The 19,057-nt window shown below is 33.3% G+C and overlaps 1 protein-coding gene and 2 long non-coding RNA genes across 3 annotated transcripts; 1 reads left to right on the top strand and 2 right to left on the bottom strand.

The window, feature by feature from the left end:
• The first annotated feature begins 122 nt into the window (after positions 1–122).
• Positions 123–10,965, top strand: LOC136813881 (uncharacterized). The gene is made up of 6 exons (XM_067070375.1): positions 123–364; positions 6,135–6,282; positions 6,883–7,107; positions 8,182–8,314; positions 8,590–8,700; positions 9,110–10,965. Exons 1-6 carry the CDS (start codon positions 311–313, stop codon positions 9,192–9,194), a joined length of 756 nt encoding a protein of 251 aa, XP_066926476.1. The 5' UTR covers positions 123–310; the 3' UTR covers positions 9,195–10,965.
• Positions 10,966–13,042: 2,077 nt separating this feature from the next.
• Positions 13,043–13,771, bottom strand: LOC136813880 (uncharacterized). The gene is made up of 2 exons (XR_010847564.1): positions 13,653–13,771; positions 13,043–13,314 (listed from the first exon to the last, which is right to left on the bottom strand). It is a non-coding gene; the product is annotated as an uncharacterized lncRNA (long non-coding RNA).
• Positions 13,772–14,943: 1,172 nt separating this feature from the next.
• Positions 14,944–16,730, bottom strand: LOC136813879 (uncharacterized). The gene is made up of 3 exons (XR_010847563.1): positions 16,623–16,730; positions 16,058–16,189; positions 14,944–15,215 (listed from the first exon to the last, which is right to left on the bottom strand). It is a non-coding gene; the product is annotated as an uncharacterized lncRNA (long non-coding RNA).
• Positions 16,731–19,057: the final 2,327 nt, after the last annotated feature.

The following is a 19,057-nucleotide window of genomic DNA, read 5'->3' as shown; positions in this document are numbered from 1 at the left end:
TAAATCCGCCCTTTTCCCGCCAAAATTTTCACGTTTTTGGGTTTCCTAGAATTTTTCATGGTCACACTTACCTCAGCATTATAATCCAGTACTCCTCACGAGAGAATGAGGAAAAGGACCTCTAAAATGGCGGTCATGTCAACAACAAAGAAAGAAATCACATCACTTTGACTGAAAACCTTCGAAATTGAACTCAAGAGCGTAAAGTATACATTTAAATCGGATTAATTCAATGGCTTTTCGAAGATCGTGTCCAAATTTTTAAGATTTTGAATGTACAGTAATGATGTAAATTCATTTTACTAAAATCATGGGGAATGGACCTACTAAGGAAGAGAAACAGATTGCTGAAATTGCAGAAAAGGTATTATAAAAATCCTCTAGTATTCACCATAGATTTATAAAGCCGGAAAGGCTAGATATCAAACTTTTGCTGAAAAGAGTACCGTGGTTAGGTAGGATGACATTATAATAGAATTTCAGCGCTTGACCAATCGGAAGCTTTGCAGGTTTTCGAAAACAATAGCAACAATTCTTTTTTCAATATTCAATTTTTTTTGCCTGCAATGGCTTAAAAAGTCCGTCATCTAGCGCTTCGGCTTATGAATCTATGGTATTCACTACCATAACTTCTATTTCTATTTGGTTGAGTTGCAGGAGGCTTTATAGGCCTATTCTCGCAATTTTAGACGCTTACTAATGAGCGTCCCGTCAGCACCTTGAACTGACTACCGTGAAAAAGGGTAACTTGCATCAGTGGAGGCTAACATGCATATACCCCAATTCACAGACCAACTAGAGCAGTATTACTTCTCTTCAAAGTGTTGACATGGAAACATTATGACAAAATTACTTGACAATAGAAAAACGTACCTTTGATCAAAATCACTTTTCTTTTCCCACAAAAACATGTCACAAGTTTCGAAGAGCGTGATTGTAAATGCACACTCTCCCCCATTTTCGCCACTACTTTAAAAAAATGTCAAAATGGGGTGGTTTCCATAAGGATGTTTACTTACTTCTTTTTCCCGCCCCTTTCTCTCCAGGGTGGCTGAAGAGTGGTGAATAATTTACTGAGTGGATGGGGAAACCAGGCTCATATCTATCAACCAATCATATTTTGGACTAATGACGTAATCGCGACTCAGTCTTTTGAAAATTCTTAATAACAAGATGTCAGATTATGAGGCGTGTAAGAGTGAGGTCATTTGGGAAACGCAATTTATGGTAATCATAACAATCTTTCCTCAATTAATTACATGTTTTCTTAAATTTGATTTTCATATCACAAGGTGAGAAAACCATGACCAGACAAGTCTGTGAATTGGGGTATATGCATGTTAGCCTCCACTGATGCAAGTTACCCTTTTTCACGGTACCGTGAGATTGGGTAACTTGCATCAGTGGAGGCTAACATGCTTAGCCCTCAAATGAAAGACCTGGCTGGTTATTAAAATACAAAGTTAAATCAAAACAAAAATGGTAGAGTAGAGCTGCAAGCTCCGCGCAGAGCTGCGTAGTTGTATTTTAATGACCAGCCAGGGGGTACAGAGGCAGGGTACTAACCCATAGGGTACTAACTTGATTTTTTACTAAAATTTTGTTCAGAACCACCCACCCATATTTAGTACCGGGTACTACTTCATTTTTACTGTAAAAAAATAGGGACACCATCCCTAAAATCTTAAATTTTACAGATTAGACCAAGAGAGGGGTACTATTGTTAGTTTTTCAGACTGAAAATTGACAGATAATTCAAGCAAACTATCAATGATGGAGTCAGAAGTTTTTGTCCTTTGATTTTCATCACACACTTCTTGACAGTTTTGGAAGTTTTGTCTTCAAAAAAATCAAAAAATTTCTCAAAAGAGTAAAAAGAATTTTTCAAAAAAATTAATATTTGAAAAAAGCCAAATATGACAACAAACTACTTTTTTTATTGAAAAACAGCAAAATTCTGTGAAAAAGTACCCAAATAGTATCCTGCACTTGCTTGAAGAGTGAAAAATACACACCCCCACCCCCAAAGTAGTACCAGGTACTAACTTTTTTGAAATGTAAAATTAAAAATAGACACCACCACCTGGCTATGAGTCAGTACCCTGTGTCTGTACCCCCCATGCATAAACTTAGACCTTGTCTAATTCTGTCATAGCAACTGTCTGGTCTTTTAAATGCTTAAATAAAATCTTCTGAATAGGCTGTTTGATCAAGAGTAACCAGACAGTGTCAAACTTCTCAGAGACGCTCCACCGTTGTGTATGAAATTGTTTGGGAGGTAAACGAACGTGTTTTTGCCTGCGAGGGGTTAGGGAAAGTGGGTTTTCAGCTTCTAACTTTTTATAGCGATCTTCTTATCTTTTGGCAAAAGATTTTCATGGTATAAGGGATCTTTGACAAAAATCTTCCGAATTTTTTATTGGCATTGGGTCGATAAGGGGGTGGCTGTCCAACTGCATAGCGATAAAAAATACAAGTATTGAGACGAAAATCCTTTCAAACAATTACTTTCTGATTTCGTCCACAAACTCCCCTGAAAGCATACGATTTCACTTGCTTTTCACCTTTGCGCGCAAATTCGCAACTTTAAAAGTATAGTTTTGAACTAGCTTTTATAAAAAACTCTTTTTTCATTGGCCAGCGCGCTGCCTTTTCCTTCGAAATGTTGCGACTTCATCCCGTCATTTTAACTTTTGTTTCGATTAACAATATCAATGCGGGTATGAACAAACTCAATGGTTGTGCACAGATAGACAAAAATTCTACAATGATGGGTGGGAAGGCGATGGCAGACAAAATTGTGCTTTCGAAGATGTAAAAGTTAGTTTTGAAAAACTTTGGCCGATAAGAGCAAGGGGGGAGGAGGTCTGAAGCTTATCAGCCCAATGCCGATAAAAAATTCGAAAGTTTTTTGTCAAAGACCCCTAATATCATGAATAGATTGTACATACTAAAATTTGCGGGGATTTTGTTCGACAGAACTTGAGAAAAGCTCAAAAAACCAACTTTCCCTAAGGAAACGCAGGCAAAAACAGGTTTGTTTACCTCCAGAGACCAAACATTGGAGAGTATCAAAATACTAATGCGCGCACATTAGTTTTACAAATTACGGGAAAGGTGTAATTCGATTGTCGAACACAATCAGATCTTAATCCAATATTACCCAGGATAGGCCGTTCGATATTGCTTCAATTATGTTTGATTGTCTTCGATTATGTTCGATTTCGAACTATATTCAATCGCTCTTACTAACAGCAGAACAAGACAGAGAAATGCAATGAACCTTTGAACCTTTTGTCTACTGTCTAAATAAAGAAATTATTGTATTGCTCTACCGGGTACGTCACAAAAAAGTTCCTCTCTTTAAAACTAATTTTCTCAAAAATCCAAAAATTTTAAAAGAACCATTCCTATTTCACTGGAATAATAGAAATAATAGAACTGGAATAATAATAGAACTATTATAATAGATATAAATAATAGAATGATAGAAATAATAGAAACAAGACAACTTGAAGTCGAAAATTTCGCCAAATATTTGCAAAAAGTATGCTATAATGCTAGCTCTGAAAAAGCTGTTAAGAAAATTACAAGGTGGATTAGAAAAAAAGGTTTAGGTCGAATCACGAGAAATGATTCGGACACGGTCATTTTTTATGATGAATAAGCGAGGCTGAGCCATATTAAAACTGCTGCAACCAGTAGTCCCCTGTCTACCTTGTAAAAACTAATTACCTAAAAGTATATCCCCAGCTATCAAAAGTTATTGATTTGATTTCTTTAAAGTATATGCTTATAAGAAAAATAAATGTGCTCAAATTGTGCGTCATCCCTTGTTTACTTTGTAAAAACTAATTACCGAAGGGTATATCACCGTGTTTCAAGAGTTATTGATTAGTTTCTTATAAAGTAAATGCTTATAAGAAAAATAAATGTGCTCAAATTGTGCGTTATCCCTTGTTTACTTTGTAAAAACTAATTACCGAAAGGTATATGACTGTCTATCAAGAGTTATTTATTAGATTCTTATAAAGTAAATGCTTATAAGAAAAATAAACATTCTCATATTGTGCACTGTCCCTTGTTTACTTTGTAAGAACTAATTACCGAAAGGTATATCACCGTGTTTCAAGAGTTATTGATTAGATTCTTATATGACAAATAAATGTTCCCGCATTTAATGCCATCCTTTGTTTACTCTGTAGGAACTAATATCCAAAAGGTATATTGTCCTTATCATATGACTATGCTTCTCAACCAAATCCTCTTTATTTAAACGCATAATAACCACTCTCTGTTTTTCATTTACGCATGTCAAGTAGAGCATTCATAAGAAAAATATTAAAAGAATAAAGTGTTTGTTTAAAGTACAATGAAGATGAGCAAATAATGTTAATGGTATTTGAATTGTTTCAAAATTGTACGTTTTATATTTATTATTTTTCTTTTTGAAAAAAAAAACGACCACAATATTTATGCATGGTGAGTGTGACCAAGGAAAGGTAGAAAAAAAATTAAATCTAGTGGGTTTGTCCACCGTATCGACTACTTTTGTTTTCTAATTTTTTTTCCGATGACACCAACACGAAAGGCTATCGTAATACTTTCGCTAGGCGAAATTAATAAACTTAAATTTTGATGGACGATTTATTAAATTTGCTTCATTAGATGAAAAGGTATGTTCAATTGAATAAAAAAGTTACTTTCGGAAGTGCTCAAAAACGTTAAAAATCGACCTATCAAATTTGTATTTTAAATTTGGCAATCACAATTCAAAGTTTCTTCCCTAGAAAATTTTGATCTGTTCTCCCAAGCTTATAAGGAATAGTATATCTGTTTCCCTTTCCTAGAAATTTTCATCTGTTTCCCTTGCTTTTTGTGATTGATATCTGTTTTCCCCTAAAAAGTTCAATCTGTTTCCAATGCAATATCATCTTTTCGGAAACAGATATCTGTTTCCAAATTTATTATGTCATAATCTCCTAGGAAGATTGATGATCTGTTTCTCTCTGATGACATCATCAGCTGGACAGGGAAACAAATAGTTTTAAGGAAAAGTTCTTTCCCAGAAAATTGGATCTGTTTCCCCGTTTTTCAAAAAAAGTTTTCTCCTAGAAAAGGGAAACAGGGAAATGAGCTTGTTGGCTGCTTCTGTATATATTGTCTTGTGTAAAAATATAAAATTTGATGTAAAAAAACTCATTTCCTCATTTCATAAAACAAACACTAGAAGAAGAATTCAGTTTAAAGCACATCATTTCTCCCAGTTTCTCCACGAAACTAAGAAATCATGTTTAAGTAAATCTTAAGCAGTCTTTATAATGTCTCTAAAGTCAACCACCTTTATCATTGTCTATCATTATCTTTGACACTCTCTATGCAAGGGACAAATTCCTTGAGGCCTTTCGAATTGCGGTAATTTCAGGAAACCTCTGGCCAAATCCTTCTGATTCTTCTTTTCGATGCCCTTCATACTCTTGTCACATTTTCAGAAAACTCTGCTGTTTTGATTATTAATCTAGGACTTAAGGTCATTTGAACACCTCGTTTTGACAGTCACAGGCTAAACAAAGCAAAGTTGAAATAACGTACAAATTTCGTTAAAAATTAGAATGACAATGTAATGTACTTATTTATGAAATCAAGACTTCTTAGTGCTCTTCTTTTGTCGCGATCAGCAAGTATAGTACACGCCCGATAACAAAACTGAAGGCCTTATTCTCTGCTACAAAAATCTTAGGTCAATTCTTGACAACTTGAAAATATAAAGCTGTCTTCTAAATTTTGAAACTTTTTTCTTGAAAACTGTTGACATGATACTTTATAGAGAAATATTTTAACGATATATGCTTCAGTAGCACACACTTGATATAAAGGCTTGACTACTAAATGTTTTTAGGGCACAATTTATGATGTTATTTTGTACCAAAATATCACCAACCCCGATAATTCTGTAAAAAGCAACATGTGCTCTTTTGAAAGATTTGATTAATTTGCAATTGTTATTTTATTGATTTAGAAATTAAGTTTGGATTCTGTTTTTTACCTTACTTTGAAAAATATTTTAATGTACACTTGTCCTACAAAAATCGTGTAACAAAGGAAAAACAAAATCAATATCTCTTTTTTACCAGGAAACAAAGCTTGAATGTCCTGTGTTAGTGGATTTGGGACATGGAACAATTCGTCACCGACATGAAGAGATTGTCAAGGAGGATGAGAAAAGTAAAGAAGTCAAAATTGGATATTTTTATCATCCGCGGCTTAATGATTTCAGTGAAGGTATGTGAATTTTCAAATTTTCAAATTTAAACAAGAATCTCATATTCGGATAGTGTGTTCATGCCTACAAGCCCATTAGCTTGAAACTCATAATTCGAAAGGCTGCTAATGAAAGTTAAAACCTCCATAGCCTTCAAAGCCGTTGATTTTCCGAAACAAACTTGATTTTTTGATTGTGCAATTTGATATTTTTAGGCTGATTTTAGGGATGGCTGACACACCCTCTGAAAATATTTTATTTAAAGTATCTACAATCGGTGCCTTAATATTTGGCACAAAAGGGGAATTTCCTTAAAACTGCAAGTGATTTTTAAGAATTTTTTTTAAGAAGTTCGGAAGGAGAGTCTTACTCTGAAGATCTCAGGATCTAAAAACTCAAAAATATTCCAATAAGGCTGAGAATATAGCCTGGGAGCCACTTAACCCCTCCCAAATCAAAAATCCAATGAAGCAAAGTGAAAGTACTGAAACTGCAATTCTCACCCGACCTTTTAATTCTGAAAAACGTTGAAATACCCAAAATTGCCTGATTGTAGAAAATAATTTTCTTGTTTCTTTTTTGGCTGAACTTATAATTTTACAACCGAATCTTTTCACCAGATGCTATAATGACATACGAAGACAACAACAGATTGAAATATGTTTTCAAAGGACCTACCAAAGATTCTGGTAAAAAGTTGTATTACATTTATGGCACTAAATCTTCAGATGTGGACAAAGGATTAACAAAAACAAATTACAAGCCACAAGGGAAAGGATATAATTGGCCGCAATCGTATCGTAAAGCCAATAATTTGTACTATGATGTAATCTTTGTTCCTCAAGGTAAGTTTGCTTTAAATAAGGAAACATTTTTTTTAATAGAGAAAAAAGCAATGGCTACAGAGTTTATTTGAAGCAGTTTGAAGTTGATAAAGTATTTTCAAAAAATTATTTTTACATTTAATAAATTTTCCACAAAAGCTTGACACAGAAGTTCGTAACTTTCTTTTAGAGAGTTTGGAAACTATTCTAGTCGCGAGTTAGGGAGTTGCTAGTTTCGAGTTGGGGAGTTGCTAGTTTCGAGTTGGGAGTTAAAAAATTACCGGCTACCGAAAAAGAATAACATACATCAAAAGTACGATTTTGAAAGTAAATATAACATGAGAGTAATATATAACACATATAATACGTATAATACATATACCACCTGTAATATGCTTATTTGCCTTAAACACGTGCGCTTAGTGCATGGAAAGCTATTTTCTACTGTCAATTCATATCCATTTATATTTCCTGCATCACATTGAGTATAAATATAATTCTTGATTAAAGTGACTTTAGAACCATTGTATTTTATAATGTGATCAAAATTTTTATTAAAAAGTGTCAATTCCAATGATAAAATGACAAAAGAAAGTGTCATTATTTTTCTAGCACTATAAGCTATCTCTACGACTTTTTTGAGGCTAAGATGACTGTCAGCTTATATCCTTTTATACAATAAGCATCACTTGTAATATGATCAATATTTTTTGGGGAATTTGTTTGACAATCATTGTATTTAAAGATTTTGTCAATATTTTTACAAGAACGTGTCATGTTGTCAGCATTATGACAATGACATAACAGTACTAAGTATTTTGGCTTTACTAGCCAGCACCTTACCATTTTTATGATCTTAAAGTCAATAATATGTTTGGTACTGGCTAATTTGAAATTTGTACTTTTGGGCTACATTAGTTTAAATTAGAAAAATTTTCGGTCGCCGTAAAGTTTTACAAACTCCCCAACTCGAAACAAGCAACTCCCCAACTCCCCAACTCACCAACTAGAACATTACTTAGACTCTCTTTTAGATAGGAAAGCGAACCCTTGCCTTTGATGAATAAATTTTATTTCATTTTTTATTTCATACAGATGATATTGATGAGGATGAGACGAATGAGGTAAGTGGTCGACAATCCAGCATGTCACAAATTGATGACATCTTGAGCAGTGCTTCTGAAAGCCAACTTTCCAATGGTACACATGTTGACAAAGAAAACATTAGGTAATACCATCCCCTTTTTGGATTAGAAAAATGAGTAAATATTTCGCTGCTTCAAAGACTGTGGGTTCTTGATAGATTCTATTTAATTTTTTTTATTTGTAAAGCAATTTTTCTCTTGAACTTGGAAAGTTTATATTTGCGAATTATTCATTATCCAATCATTCGATGAAATAAATTTGATGAAAAATTTATCAACACCTACCTACCTTACTGTTAATAACTTTTTTATTACATAACCTTATATTAATTACATTTCATCCTCTCATTTCGTCCAGTTTGAAAGTGCGTACAAGTGAGACGGTGATGGATTTAATTGAACGTATCTCTTTACAACTTCTCGTTCCTTCAACTAATATCCACTTCATGATTGACAAAGAAGAAATCAAGTAAGTCTATCACCAGACTATCATAAAATAATGCACAAGCTTCCCGTTTTGTCGCCCTGTGACTAGTAGAATAATTTCCCAAAAAGTCTTTCTCTGTGGGAAAATACCCTGAAGCCCATTTCAGATTCCTTAACATAACATTTTATTTTGGAAACGAAAGACTTTCAAATACCAGTTTAATTTTCCCCTAAAAGCACAAAAGTGATTTTACCAATGGGGATGAGAGGTCACTATAGTTCAACTTCTATTTTTTCTAAGTGGGATTTAAAAAAATCCTAAGGAAAGGGAATAATAGCAAAAAAGGGGTATTTTGGAAAGGGGGTCGGAGAAGAGCCTTCCTTTTTCTGGTGTGAGTTTTTGATAGTTTCTCAAATTTTTCACATTTCTAATCTAATCTTCTAATCTTCAGCACCAATGACCACTTGATCAATCACTATCCAGAAGATATGAATGTCCCTGGACAGTCTTTTCCAATACAACTCCGGCTGACATGATATCGTATATTTATTGTATACGATTCGTTATCTATGGCATTGCTTTTGAAACATGAGAACACCCCCGTGTCACAGACCCGCTGGGCACCCCCACCCGCTGAAAAAAAAGTCCAAAATTTTGTCCCCGGGGAGAAAAACAGGCTAAATTTGCCTCCGGGGAATCCCCACTGAAAACTTTTAATTTTTCTAGATCCCCACTAAGTAGCTCTTCAAAATTTTTATTTCCTCGCCGGTCCCCACTGAAACTTGAAGATTTTGAGAAAACCCCGCTACCCGCCTATGCTAAAAAACATCAACAGAATTTATACAAAACTTTAGTTTGAAAACTTATGTTAAAAGACTGCTAACTGCTATTCTATCTTTGATTAACTCTTAACTGATAACCTTTCTCTTTAAGACTGACTGTTCATTGTCAAGCAACTTCATCCAGCCAGCCAATTTTTTTTAACATCCAATTTAGAGATTGTCTACCATATTTGTTTTGATTTTGAAATACCTTTAAATATATATTTTGCACGCTCGCAAGCTAAGCGAAACAAACTGACAGATTTCTTTAGCTAAGTAGTACGCGCTCAGCTAGGCTAGAAAATCCCAATTTTTTGTTATGAACAGACCTGTCTAGAATGTGAGACACGAAAAACTGTTTACAGTGGTTTTTAAACATTTGTGCTCTTCATGCAGTTTTATGGAGTTTTGACGATTAAATTGGATTGAAAATAGACTTCTGTTGACCCTGAGAATACGTTAATGGATTTTTATCAGTGTCAGTTTGATGTTTTGTAAACTGTTGTGATTATGATGAAAAGGAAGACAGAGAGAAAACAAACTTGGAAAACTTTGCAAGCAGCTGAGTCCTGAGAGGGGCATGTTTGTCTGGATTTATTTCTACCTCAAGAAAAACGAACAGTCATAAGACGAAATTTATACAAGGGAGAGAATGAATATTGTCATTGTAGAAACTCAAAAGTTATGGGAATGATTTGCTTTGAATCTTGTTGTGAGGAATTTTTGGAGGATTTTATTTTGTCCCATCATGATACAGCATGACCCATGGCCTGCAAAATACAACAGCAGCAGAAGCATATGATAGGGCTATCAAGTGACCAACAAAGACAAAATTGTTGAATTGATTGCATATGATACTGAACCTGTCAAATAGTTCCGATATCAAAGAGATTGTAAACAGACTTCTCAAGACCATGTGATTTTTGTTATCAAAATTATGAATCGGTCAATAATATTGATAATTTGACGTGCTTCTTCCCAAAATCAGAGCTCAAACATCAAACGGCATTTCTTGAACTAAATTGGGAATGGAATGTTTTAAATTCATTTTTGATGGATTATATTCCTGTTCCGCTATCATCCTGACATGCATAATATTCATGATATTCATGACGTAATCTTTTATACGGAAGCACCCGAGATAACCCGGAACTAGTGGCAAAATAACAAAAGAGGATTATTTTGTGTGCTTCCGTATAAAAGATTACATCATGAATGTCATGACGTCATGAATACACACAGTAAAGAAACCCAAGCTATGATTTAGAATAAGTACCAAGAATTCATTTGCTTGATTGAGAAATGTTTTTCATTTTTTTTGGAATTATTGTGAATTAATTTAAGTTTTAGCTGGTGTCTCTTGGAATTTTAAATGAAAGTGACATAAGGAGAAATGAATGTAGAGGCATTATATTACTGTTTTTCTAGTTTTTACATTTTATTTCATATTTAATTTTGTTGAAAAATGTCCATAAGCTTCATTAAAGCTTGATAATAGATTTTTTATTTTCAAAACAAATGAACAACTTTGACTCAAAAAAGCATCAACATAACTTTTTTTTTCTCTCACAGAGGTTTTTGATATAATAGATGATACACAAAATTTCCAACAATTTTCTTGTTCATCTCTTTTTGTATATTTATGGCTCTCCCTTTGTGAGGCTTGTGATATTTTCATGTTTTTTAATAGAAAATATATGTACATTATTATTGTTGAGATACCTATTTATTCAAAAAGTGAATGGATTTTAAAAGAAATTGTGAGATCTTTTCTTTTTCTATCATAACTTTTTTTAGCTTACGGTTTTTTAATTTTAAAAGCAACGCAGTGCTAAAGGGCCTCACAATGGCCTAAAAGCAACTTGGCCTAGGAACTGTAGACCTGAGTATGAAAAATTTTTAAACTACTAGGAAACCCGTTATTTTCCTTTTCCACTCTGAAAAGACCCTTAAATCTTGCTATATTACGACCAAAAAACTGCTTTTTTACTGTCAAAAATTTGAAATTTGAGGCCATATTTAGCCAATCTAAAGGGTCCTATTTTCAAAAATTTTCTGGCCCGTCGGCCCCAACCATGGTGGCGCCTCCTTAGACACTTATGTAGCCGTTACGTCATAATACCAGAGATACACCACTCTTTTTAAATCGTAAACCCCCCTGTAAACGTTATCAAATACAATCGAATCCGAAAAAAATAAAGGGTAATATTAAATTGAGAGTCGATTGCTCGATCTTGTACCATTGAGCTAGGCTGCTCATTAGGATCATGGTATACAAAAATTATGTCCGAGATCACGACGAGGACGTTGATCTCATCAAATATATATGGCAACTGTCCTAGGAAAGTAGCCACTCCAATACAGCTTGTCTATTTCTTGTTATAGCTGTCATGTTAGCAAATAGTTGCTATTCTACCCGTTCAAGATGAATGTTTGGAAATTTTGGCCAAATGAACTTAGGGAGGAAATGATATATAAGTAATTCACCTTAATGAGCCTCATTGACCCGATCAAGACTGGGTGGGAGCAAAGAAAAATGTTATTATGCATTATGCATATCCATATAATTACATAAAGATTGAAATAAAATTGCTTGCTTATCACACTTACTGTACTGTTTCAACAAACTTGGAAAAAAAGAAAATTTCGAAATCCCCACTGAAATTTTTATTCTAATTCTGTGTCCCCACTGGTATTTTCTGTCTTTGAAAAATCCCCACTGGCTTTCCAAAGAAAATTTTTTATCCCCGGTGAAATTTTAAAAGGCACCGGGTCACTGAGACAGGGGTGTATGAGACTGCGTGAGACGAGAACTACAGATTCGTATACGATATGCCGTAAGTTGATCTAATGTCGACATCCCTCTTCTAATTTTCACTTTTCTTTAGAGATAGATAATGGGAAGGTCGGAATCGCTGATTGAAACTGATTTTCTTTGCTTGACAATCGGTTAAGGAGTCTATCAGTGATTCCGACCTTACTATTATTCTTATCTCTAAAGAAGGATGTCGAAGTTAGAAGAGGGATGTCGACATTAGACCATACTTACGGTAGCTCATAGTTTTTATTTCTCTCTATTTTTATGAATGTCACAAGTTTCCAGAAGGTGACTCATTGGCAAAAAAAGATGTTTTTAGCTTTGGTTAAGGTTAAGAAAAAATGAATTAATTCTACCTTCATGCAAGTGTTGAAATACCTGTTTCTGCGAGTCAAATAATGCAAAAATGCTTTACAGTACTTAATTTTTCAGCTGTAGCACTTAATTGGTTTTGACAATTTTATATCAAGGATATTTTTGTTTAAAACCAAAATTTTCACACTTCATAAAAACTTGGCAATCAAATTACCTAAAAAGCTTTTTATTCAATTTATTTCATAAATTTTATGTAGATTTTGTAATTTTTTGATCAGTTTTGTCCATATTGAATAATCTAACTGTCGGATCTTACTGTTTGGACTCAAAATTGTGTAGTAATTTATAGTTTTATTTCAATGTCTATTTTTGTATTTTTGATAAATGTTTTGCTAATTGTCAAAGCTGAAAGAAAGTGAAGAATAAAGAATAAATCACAATTTTTGTTTGCTCTTTGAAATATATTTACAACAACTCGTACTGCAGAAAAAAAATTAGAAATTTACAAAAACAATATAAGGCAGTGCAAAATAAATAGAAATACCGAACTAGAAAATTTTGGTTGATTTTTTATTCGACAGGATTAGGGTTGGCGAAATAAGGTGGGTTTTCCATCTCTGTAATGCAAATATCATAAGCGATTTTACATTCTGCTGTATCACCTCCATTTTCACGGCATGCTCCTTCCTCGTTTTTACACTCCTATGTAATAATTCAAAAAGACAACAATTATTATAATGTTTTTCAGTATGTAGATAGTTAATGATTTTCAATTAAAGTTGAGCGATTTTGGGGGACTCAGATGAGCGGCACTGGAGTGATTTAACTTATCTTTTTTCAGATTTTTGAAAGTGCATTTTAGGGTTATCAGGAGAAAAAGGGACAATGATATGAAAAGGGCTCTAATGTGTGAAGATACAGAACTTTTGGGATAGATAATTAAGAAACTTTCGAAACTCTTTTGCTCTGTAACAATCTTATTGTAAAATTTGATAAACTTAAGAACAGAGGAATATTCCTTAATTAAGAATTTTACGTACCTCTTCAACAGATCCTGGATGTTCTCCGTTACTATGGGCAACCAGTAGACCAACGACTAAAGCCATACACCAAAACCACTTCATCTTTTGTCACCTTTTTTGATTTCTACTTCAACAAAAAAAATTGATTAAGAATAAGATGGATGAAAATGAAGTGTAGAATCTAAAATTGGAAATCTTTAAAGCTTTAAAACTTCAAATAACCTTAATTAATGAACGTTTCGAGTCGATTCGCTTTAAATGTGTGTACTAATGTCTAGTATGAATAAGAATTATTCCCAGAATCCTAGGCTGATTTCAGCAATGAATTTCAAATCTTTAAATCGTTGGATCGAAGCTCGAAATTCTAGAACAATTGAGCACACAAAAAAAATCACGAACTAAAAAATCTCTTGATAGAGACGTGATGCAAAACCTTTATAAAAAAGCTTAGAGTCCTTGCTAAAAAAATGTCAGTCACTTAAACTTTTTGGTCGGTTAGATGACCAAGTCAGAATTCTTATGAAGACTTAATGCATTTCTGATATTCCACAAAATTAATTCTATCAATTTTCAGAATGTCAAACGTTTGACCCCCTGAATGAACACAATAAATTGAAAGAATAAATCCAAATAAACAATTGAAATTCTACAATTTGAAAATATTTTCAGGGGTTGGGAAATTTTTTGACTCGATGCACCTGTTGGTATTACTTTCCTTTTACTTTTTGGCAAATGTTTGTTTTTGATACGACCATGCTAATGAAAATTTTGAAGTAAAAATCCTTTTGTTGTGATGATCAAATTCATTTTCATAAGGAAATGAAGAAAATCCAACAAAGACAATCGCAAGATTTTGATTTACATTCATTAGATTTTTGTGAAAATGTCTTGAAATCTTGCACTTAAGAAAATCAGCAAAGTCTTTTGAAATGATATCGGTAGAAGAAAAATGTACACGTTTTTTTATTAGAACATTCAAAATCATTGGAAGCCTTTGGATATTCTTAACTTTATGAGTATTTTGAGCCTGAAAATGTTCTTTAACATGTTCTCATTTTTGCCATTGAATATTTGAATGGGTAAAAAGGGGAATTTGAGTATTTTTGTCCATTTTTCTAAGGAATCGGGTGTATTAGAGTCTGAGAAGCTTTAAAATCTTCTTACCTTGTTCTTAATATATTTGCCATCGAAGCCTTATGTTCTTATATAGTTTGTGTTCTTACAAATAAACGTGTAGTACCTTTCTTACTAGTAGAGTTGCATTTAATATTAAATTCAAGTAAAAAATCATTTGAAAAATAGATTTTAGTGCTCTTAAAGGGAAATATATATTTATTTTCAAAATTTCAAACATTTTACTTTATAATATAAAATAAATCTTTAAAAAAAAATTATTACAAAAATACCGAACTTTTTTTTAAACAATTTTATTCTAACATGGGCCAGTTAATCCTTGACAGCCTCGGGAATGTTCATGAAATACTCTTCACAGATTTGAAATCCCACATCACATTCTCCATCGTTGATTTTCTCAAGCTTCTGATTTTTTCGACATTCTTTCATTTCATTGATGCATTCCTCCTATAGAACAAAAAATATATTTATATAACAGGGGGTCTTCTCCAAAGTCACCTTTCAAATCACGCAAAAAAAAACCAAATCACGTTATCACGTGTTAAATTTGCTTTCTAACACGATCACGTTGATCACGTTGGTCACGCCAAAAAAACTTCGTTATCACGAGTTAAATTTCCCTCCGATCACACAATCAGGCACTTCAAAATCTCAAATCACGAAATCACGAACTTGAAAAAACGCTATCACGCCATCACGTAAACCGCTGGGGGCCTCATCAAACAACTTTGCAAGATTTTATTCCAAAAAGATCGGTAATAGTTTCTATATTTTAAAATATTGTATTTTTCTCTAAAGGAGATGTCTGAATACGTATTTGAAATAAGCAAAATTCAAAGTTTAAAAGTTTAGGAGGCCAAACTTAAGCATTTAGTTGTAGAGGGTCACTCTGAAGCCATCAAACACCTATGATAAATTGTGATTTATTTATCACTACTGGAAATAGCCTGACATAAGAGCCTTGTGCTCCTTAAAGTCAGGGAAAGTATTCTTGGTTCTTTTCATTCCACAGGGCAGCCTCTTATTTATGGAGTCTAGTTGCTGCATAACAGTATTTGAGACACCGTTGTATCACTTGTGGAAAATTGGCAATGTGAAAAATGGACTTAAAGATATTTGTAACCATTGTTAAAAGCCCTTCGTTAAAAGTGGGAGCCCTAAAACAGCGTACCCGAAAAAAAGCAAAACAGAAGTAAAATCATCACTTGACTAATCTTTTCACTGGAGTATAAATATAAATTTTCGTTTGAACCGGGGGTAGTGGAAGCTGTGAGAAATTCCCTTCTTACCAGTGCACTTTGTGGACCTTTTGCACCGTTTGTAATGTTGATGAGCAATCCAATGGAAAGAAGGAGACATAACAACTTCATCATCTTGTTCTTGTTGCACTCTCAAATGATCAGCTCACACAGTACAATAGACTAAAAATCAAAAAGAAATTAAAGGGCTTTGGGCTGGTGGGAAGAAATAATTAACTTTTTGAGGAATGTCAATTACAGAGGTGAACAGACTTCGGTTGTTGCCGAGGGAAAAAATCAACTCGTTTTAAACAAAGTAGGTTTGTTGGTTCGGATAGTTATTGTCAGTCCAGTCCCGGGGGAGTCCAGTATCACCTTCAAAATGAAGATTAGTATTAGTATTCAAAGTTATGTAGCCCACCGGGACGTGCCACTCCCAGAAAATAGAAATAACCAAAAAGGTGACAGTTTAGTGGATTTGGCGACCCTACTAAAAATTTCCAATTGAACCTTTCAGCAATATTACAAAATATGTTTTAAACTTAGCCTCCAGGGACAACTTCATGAGTAAACATTGCGAGAAATTTGATCAAGACAAAATCACATTACTACCTACCACTTCTGATGAAATCTTGGTACAAAATCAAAGGATCAGGCCCTCATCTTTCGAAATGTTGTTTTATATTCAACCCAATCATTTTATTTTGACATCTCGTTACAAATGAGACAGGTGCTGAAAAATGTTCCTCAAACATGAAGATAAGATAGTTTTGGAGGCATCATAACTTAATGAGAAGACCGATTGCTTCAATGTGGATTAATTAAAAAAGTTGCGATTGTTGATTTTCGTAGCCTCTCAATGAGTAATTGCCAATGCTTATCTACGATGGCTCTGAAATCGGTTTTATTCTCTTTTTCAAAATTTCTCCGTTCCTTTTAATGAAAAGGAGAAGTGAAATACAAAAGTTGGACTTTTTTCTCCTTTTAACACAAAAGGTGAATTTTTTTCTCCTTTTAACACAATAGGTGATTTTTTTTCTCCTTTTAACACAAAAGGTGAATTTTTTTCTCCTTTTAACACAAAAGGTGATTTTTTTTCTCCTTTTAAATTTAACACAAAAGGTGAATTTTTTTCACTTCACCTTTTAACAAAATGGAAATAGGAATTCTAAGGGAATGCACACGTGTGTGGACAATCATTCGTGTTAAATATGAACGGTACTAGCTAATAGCCAGGTCATGACATGGTAACCACGGAAACAAAACAGACCGCATTTAGAGTGAGGAGGGAAAAATGAAGTAAAGCCGACTGATAGAAGTGAATCTCCTATGTAGAATTTGAAGCAAATTGTTTTCTACATAAGTTGTGAGACCCGCATGGTTTTCGTAAAAACGCCAGATTAAAGATGGTCCGAAGACAACGGGAAATATTAAGCTTTTCCTCATCAACTCACGATTAAGGTTAAGGTTAAAATTTAAGGTTAAAATGCATGACGACTAGTCTAAAAATCCAAATCCAGGCGATAAAAAAATTCACCTTTTGACAAAAGGTGAAAATAATTCTCCTTTTGACAAATGAAAAAAATTTCTCTTTTGACAAAAGGTGAAAATAATTTCTCCTTTTTGAAAAAAAAAATTCTCCTTTTGACAAAAGGTGAAAATAATTCTCCTTTTGACAAAAGGTGAAAATAATTCTCCTTTTGACAAAAGGTGAAAATAATTCTCCTTTTGAAATTCACTTCTCCTTTTGTTAAACAATAGAACCTATTGTTTGTTTTAAAAGGAAAAGAGAATTTGAAATGGAGAGGAAATTCTCCCTCAGAGCCATCGTACTTATCATGTATACTTTGTTGCCCATCTATATTAACTTTTATTGTACTTCTGAAAACAAATGATTCATTTCATGTTTGAAAAATACTTCCACAATGTTCTTCATCATTTTCTGATTAACCCACGAAAATTCTCAAATTGATACGATGGCTCTGAGGGAGAATTTCCTCTCCATTTCACATTCTCTTTTCCTTTTAAAACAAACAATAGGTTCTATTGTTTAACAAAAGGAGAAGTGAATTTCAAAAGGAGAATTTTTTTCACCTTTTGTCAAAAGGAGAATTTTTTTCACCTTTTGTCAAAAGGAGAATTTTTTTCACTTTTTGTCAAAAGGAGAATTTTTTTCACCTTTATTTTTTCACCTTTGTCAAAAAGAGAATTTTTTTCACCTTTTGTCAAAAGGAGAAATTTTTTCACCTTTTGTCAAAAGGAGAATTTTTTTCACCTTTTGTCAAAATAGAATTTTTTTCAACTTTTGACAAAAAGAGAACTTTTTTCACCTTTTGTCAAAAGGAGAATTTTGTGGGTGGAAAATTTTCACAAAATTAATTAGCGGGGGGGAGGCTATTAGGTACCCGAGAGTACACGTTTTTTTTTTTTTAAGAAACTAGTTTTACCAAGCAGCCTCAATGTTTCTTAAGAAATCGGCCTTTTGAGCCTTAAATGTTTCTTACATGTTTCTAAACTTTGTCAAGTTTAAAGGATGCATGTCGATAATACAATAGTCTAATAGACTAATCTTACTACTTACTTTACTATCTTCTATGTTGATTTTCTGACTGTTATGTAAGTATTTTTCTGGAACTTCGCCTTGATTGGAAGTTTCTTAAAAAAAACAAATTAAAAAAATTTATTTTCTCATTCTCAGCCTCAGCATGTTTCTTAGATGTTTCTTAGTTTTTAGGCATTCTGAGCCTCGTGTTTCTTAAAAGTGTGTTTCTTAAAAAAAAAAACGTGTAGTCGTCATGCATTTTAACTTTAACCTTTTATCGTGAGAGAATGAGGAGAAGCTTAGTATTTCCCGTTGTCTTCGGACCATCTTTAATCTGGCGCTTGTACGAAAACCATGCGGACCGCGCAACTTATATAAAAAACAATTTGCTTCAAATTTTACATAGGAGATTCACTTCTATCATTCGGCTTTACTTTATTTTTCCCTCCTCACTCTAAATGCAGTCCGTTTTGTTTCTGGGAAATCTAATAAAGGTTATCATGTCATGG

The sequence above is a fragment of the Clytia hemisphaerica genome, unplaced genomic scaffold (genome assembly GCF_902728285.1).
Source record: "Clytia hemisphaerica strain Z4C2 unplaced genomic scaffold, Clytia hemisphaerica genome assembly, whole genome shotgun sequence".
NCBI classification, from domain to species: Eukaryota; Metazoa; Cnidaria; class Hydrozoa; order Leptothecata; family Clytiidae; genus Clytia; species Clytia hemisphaerica.
Note: the sequence above shows the minus strand (reverse complement) of the source record. Positions and strands in the feature narration are given on the sequence as shown.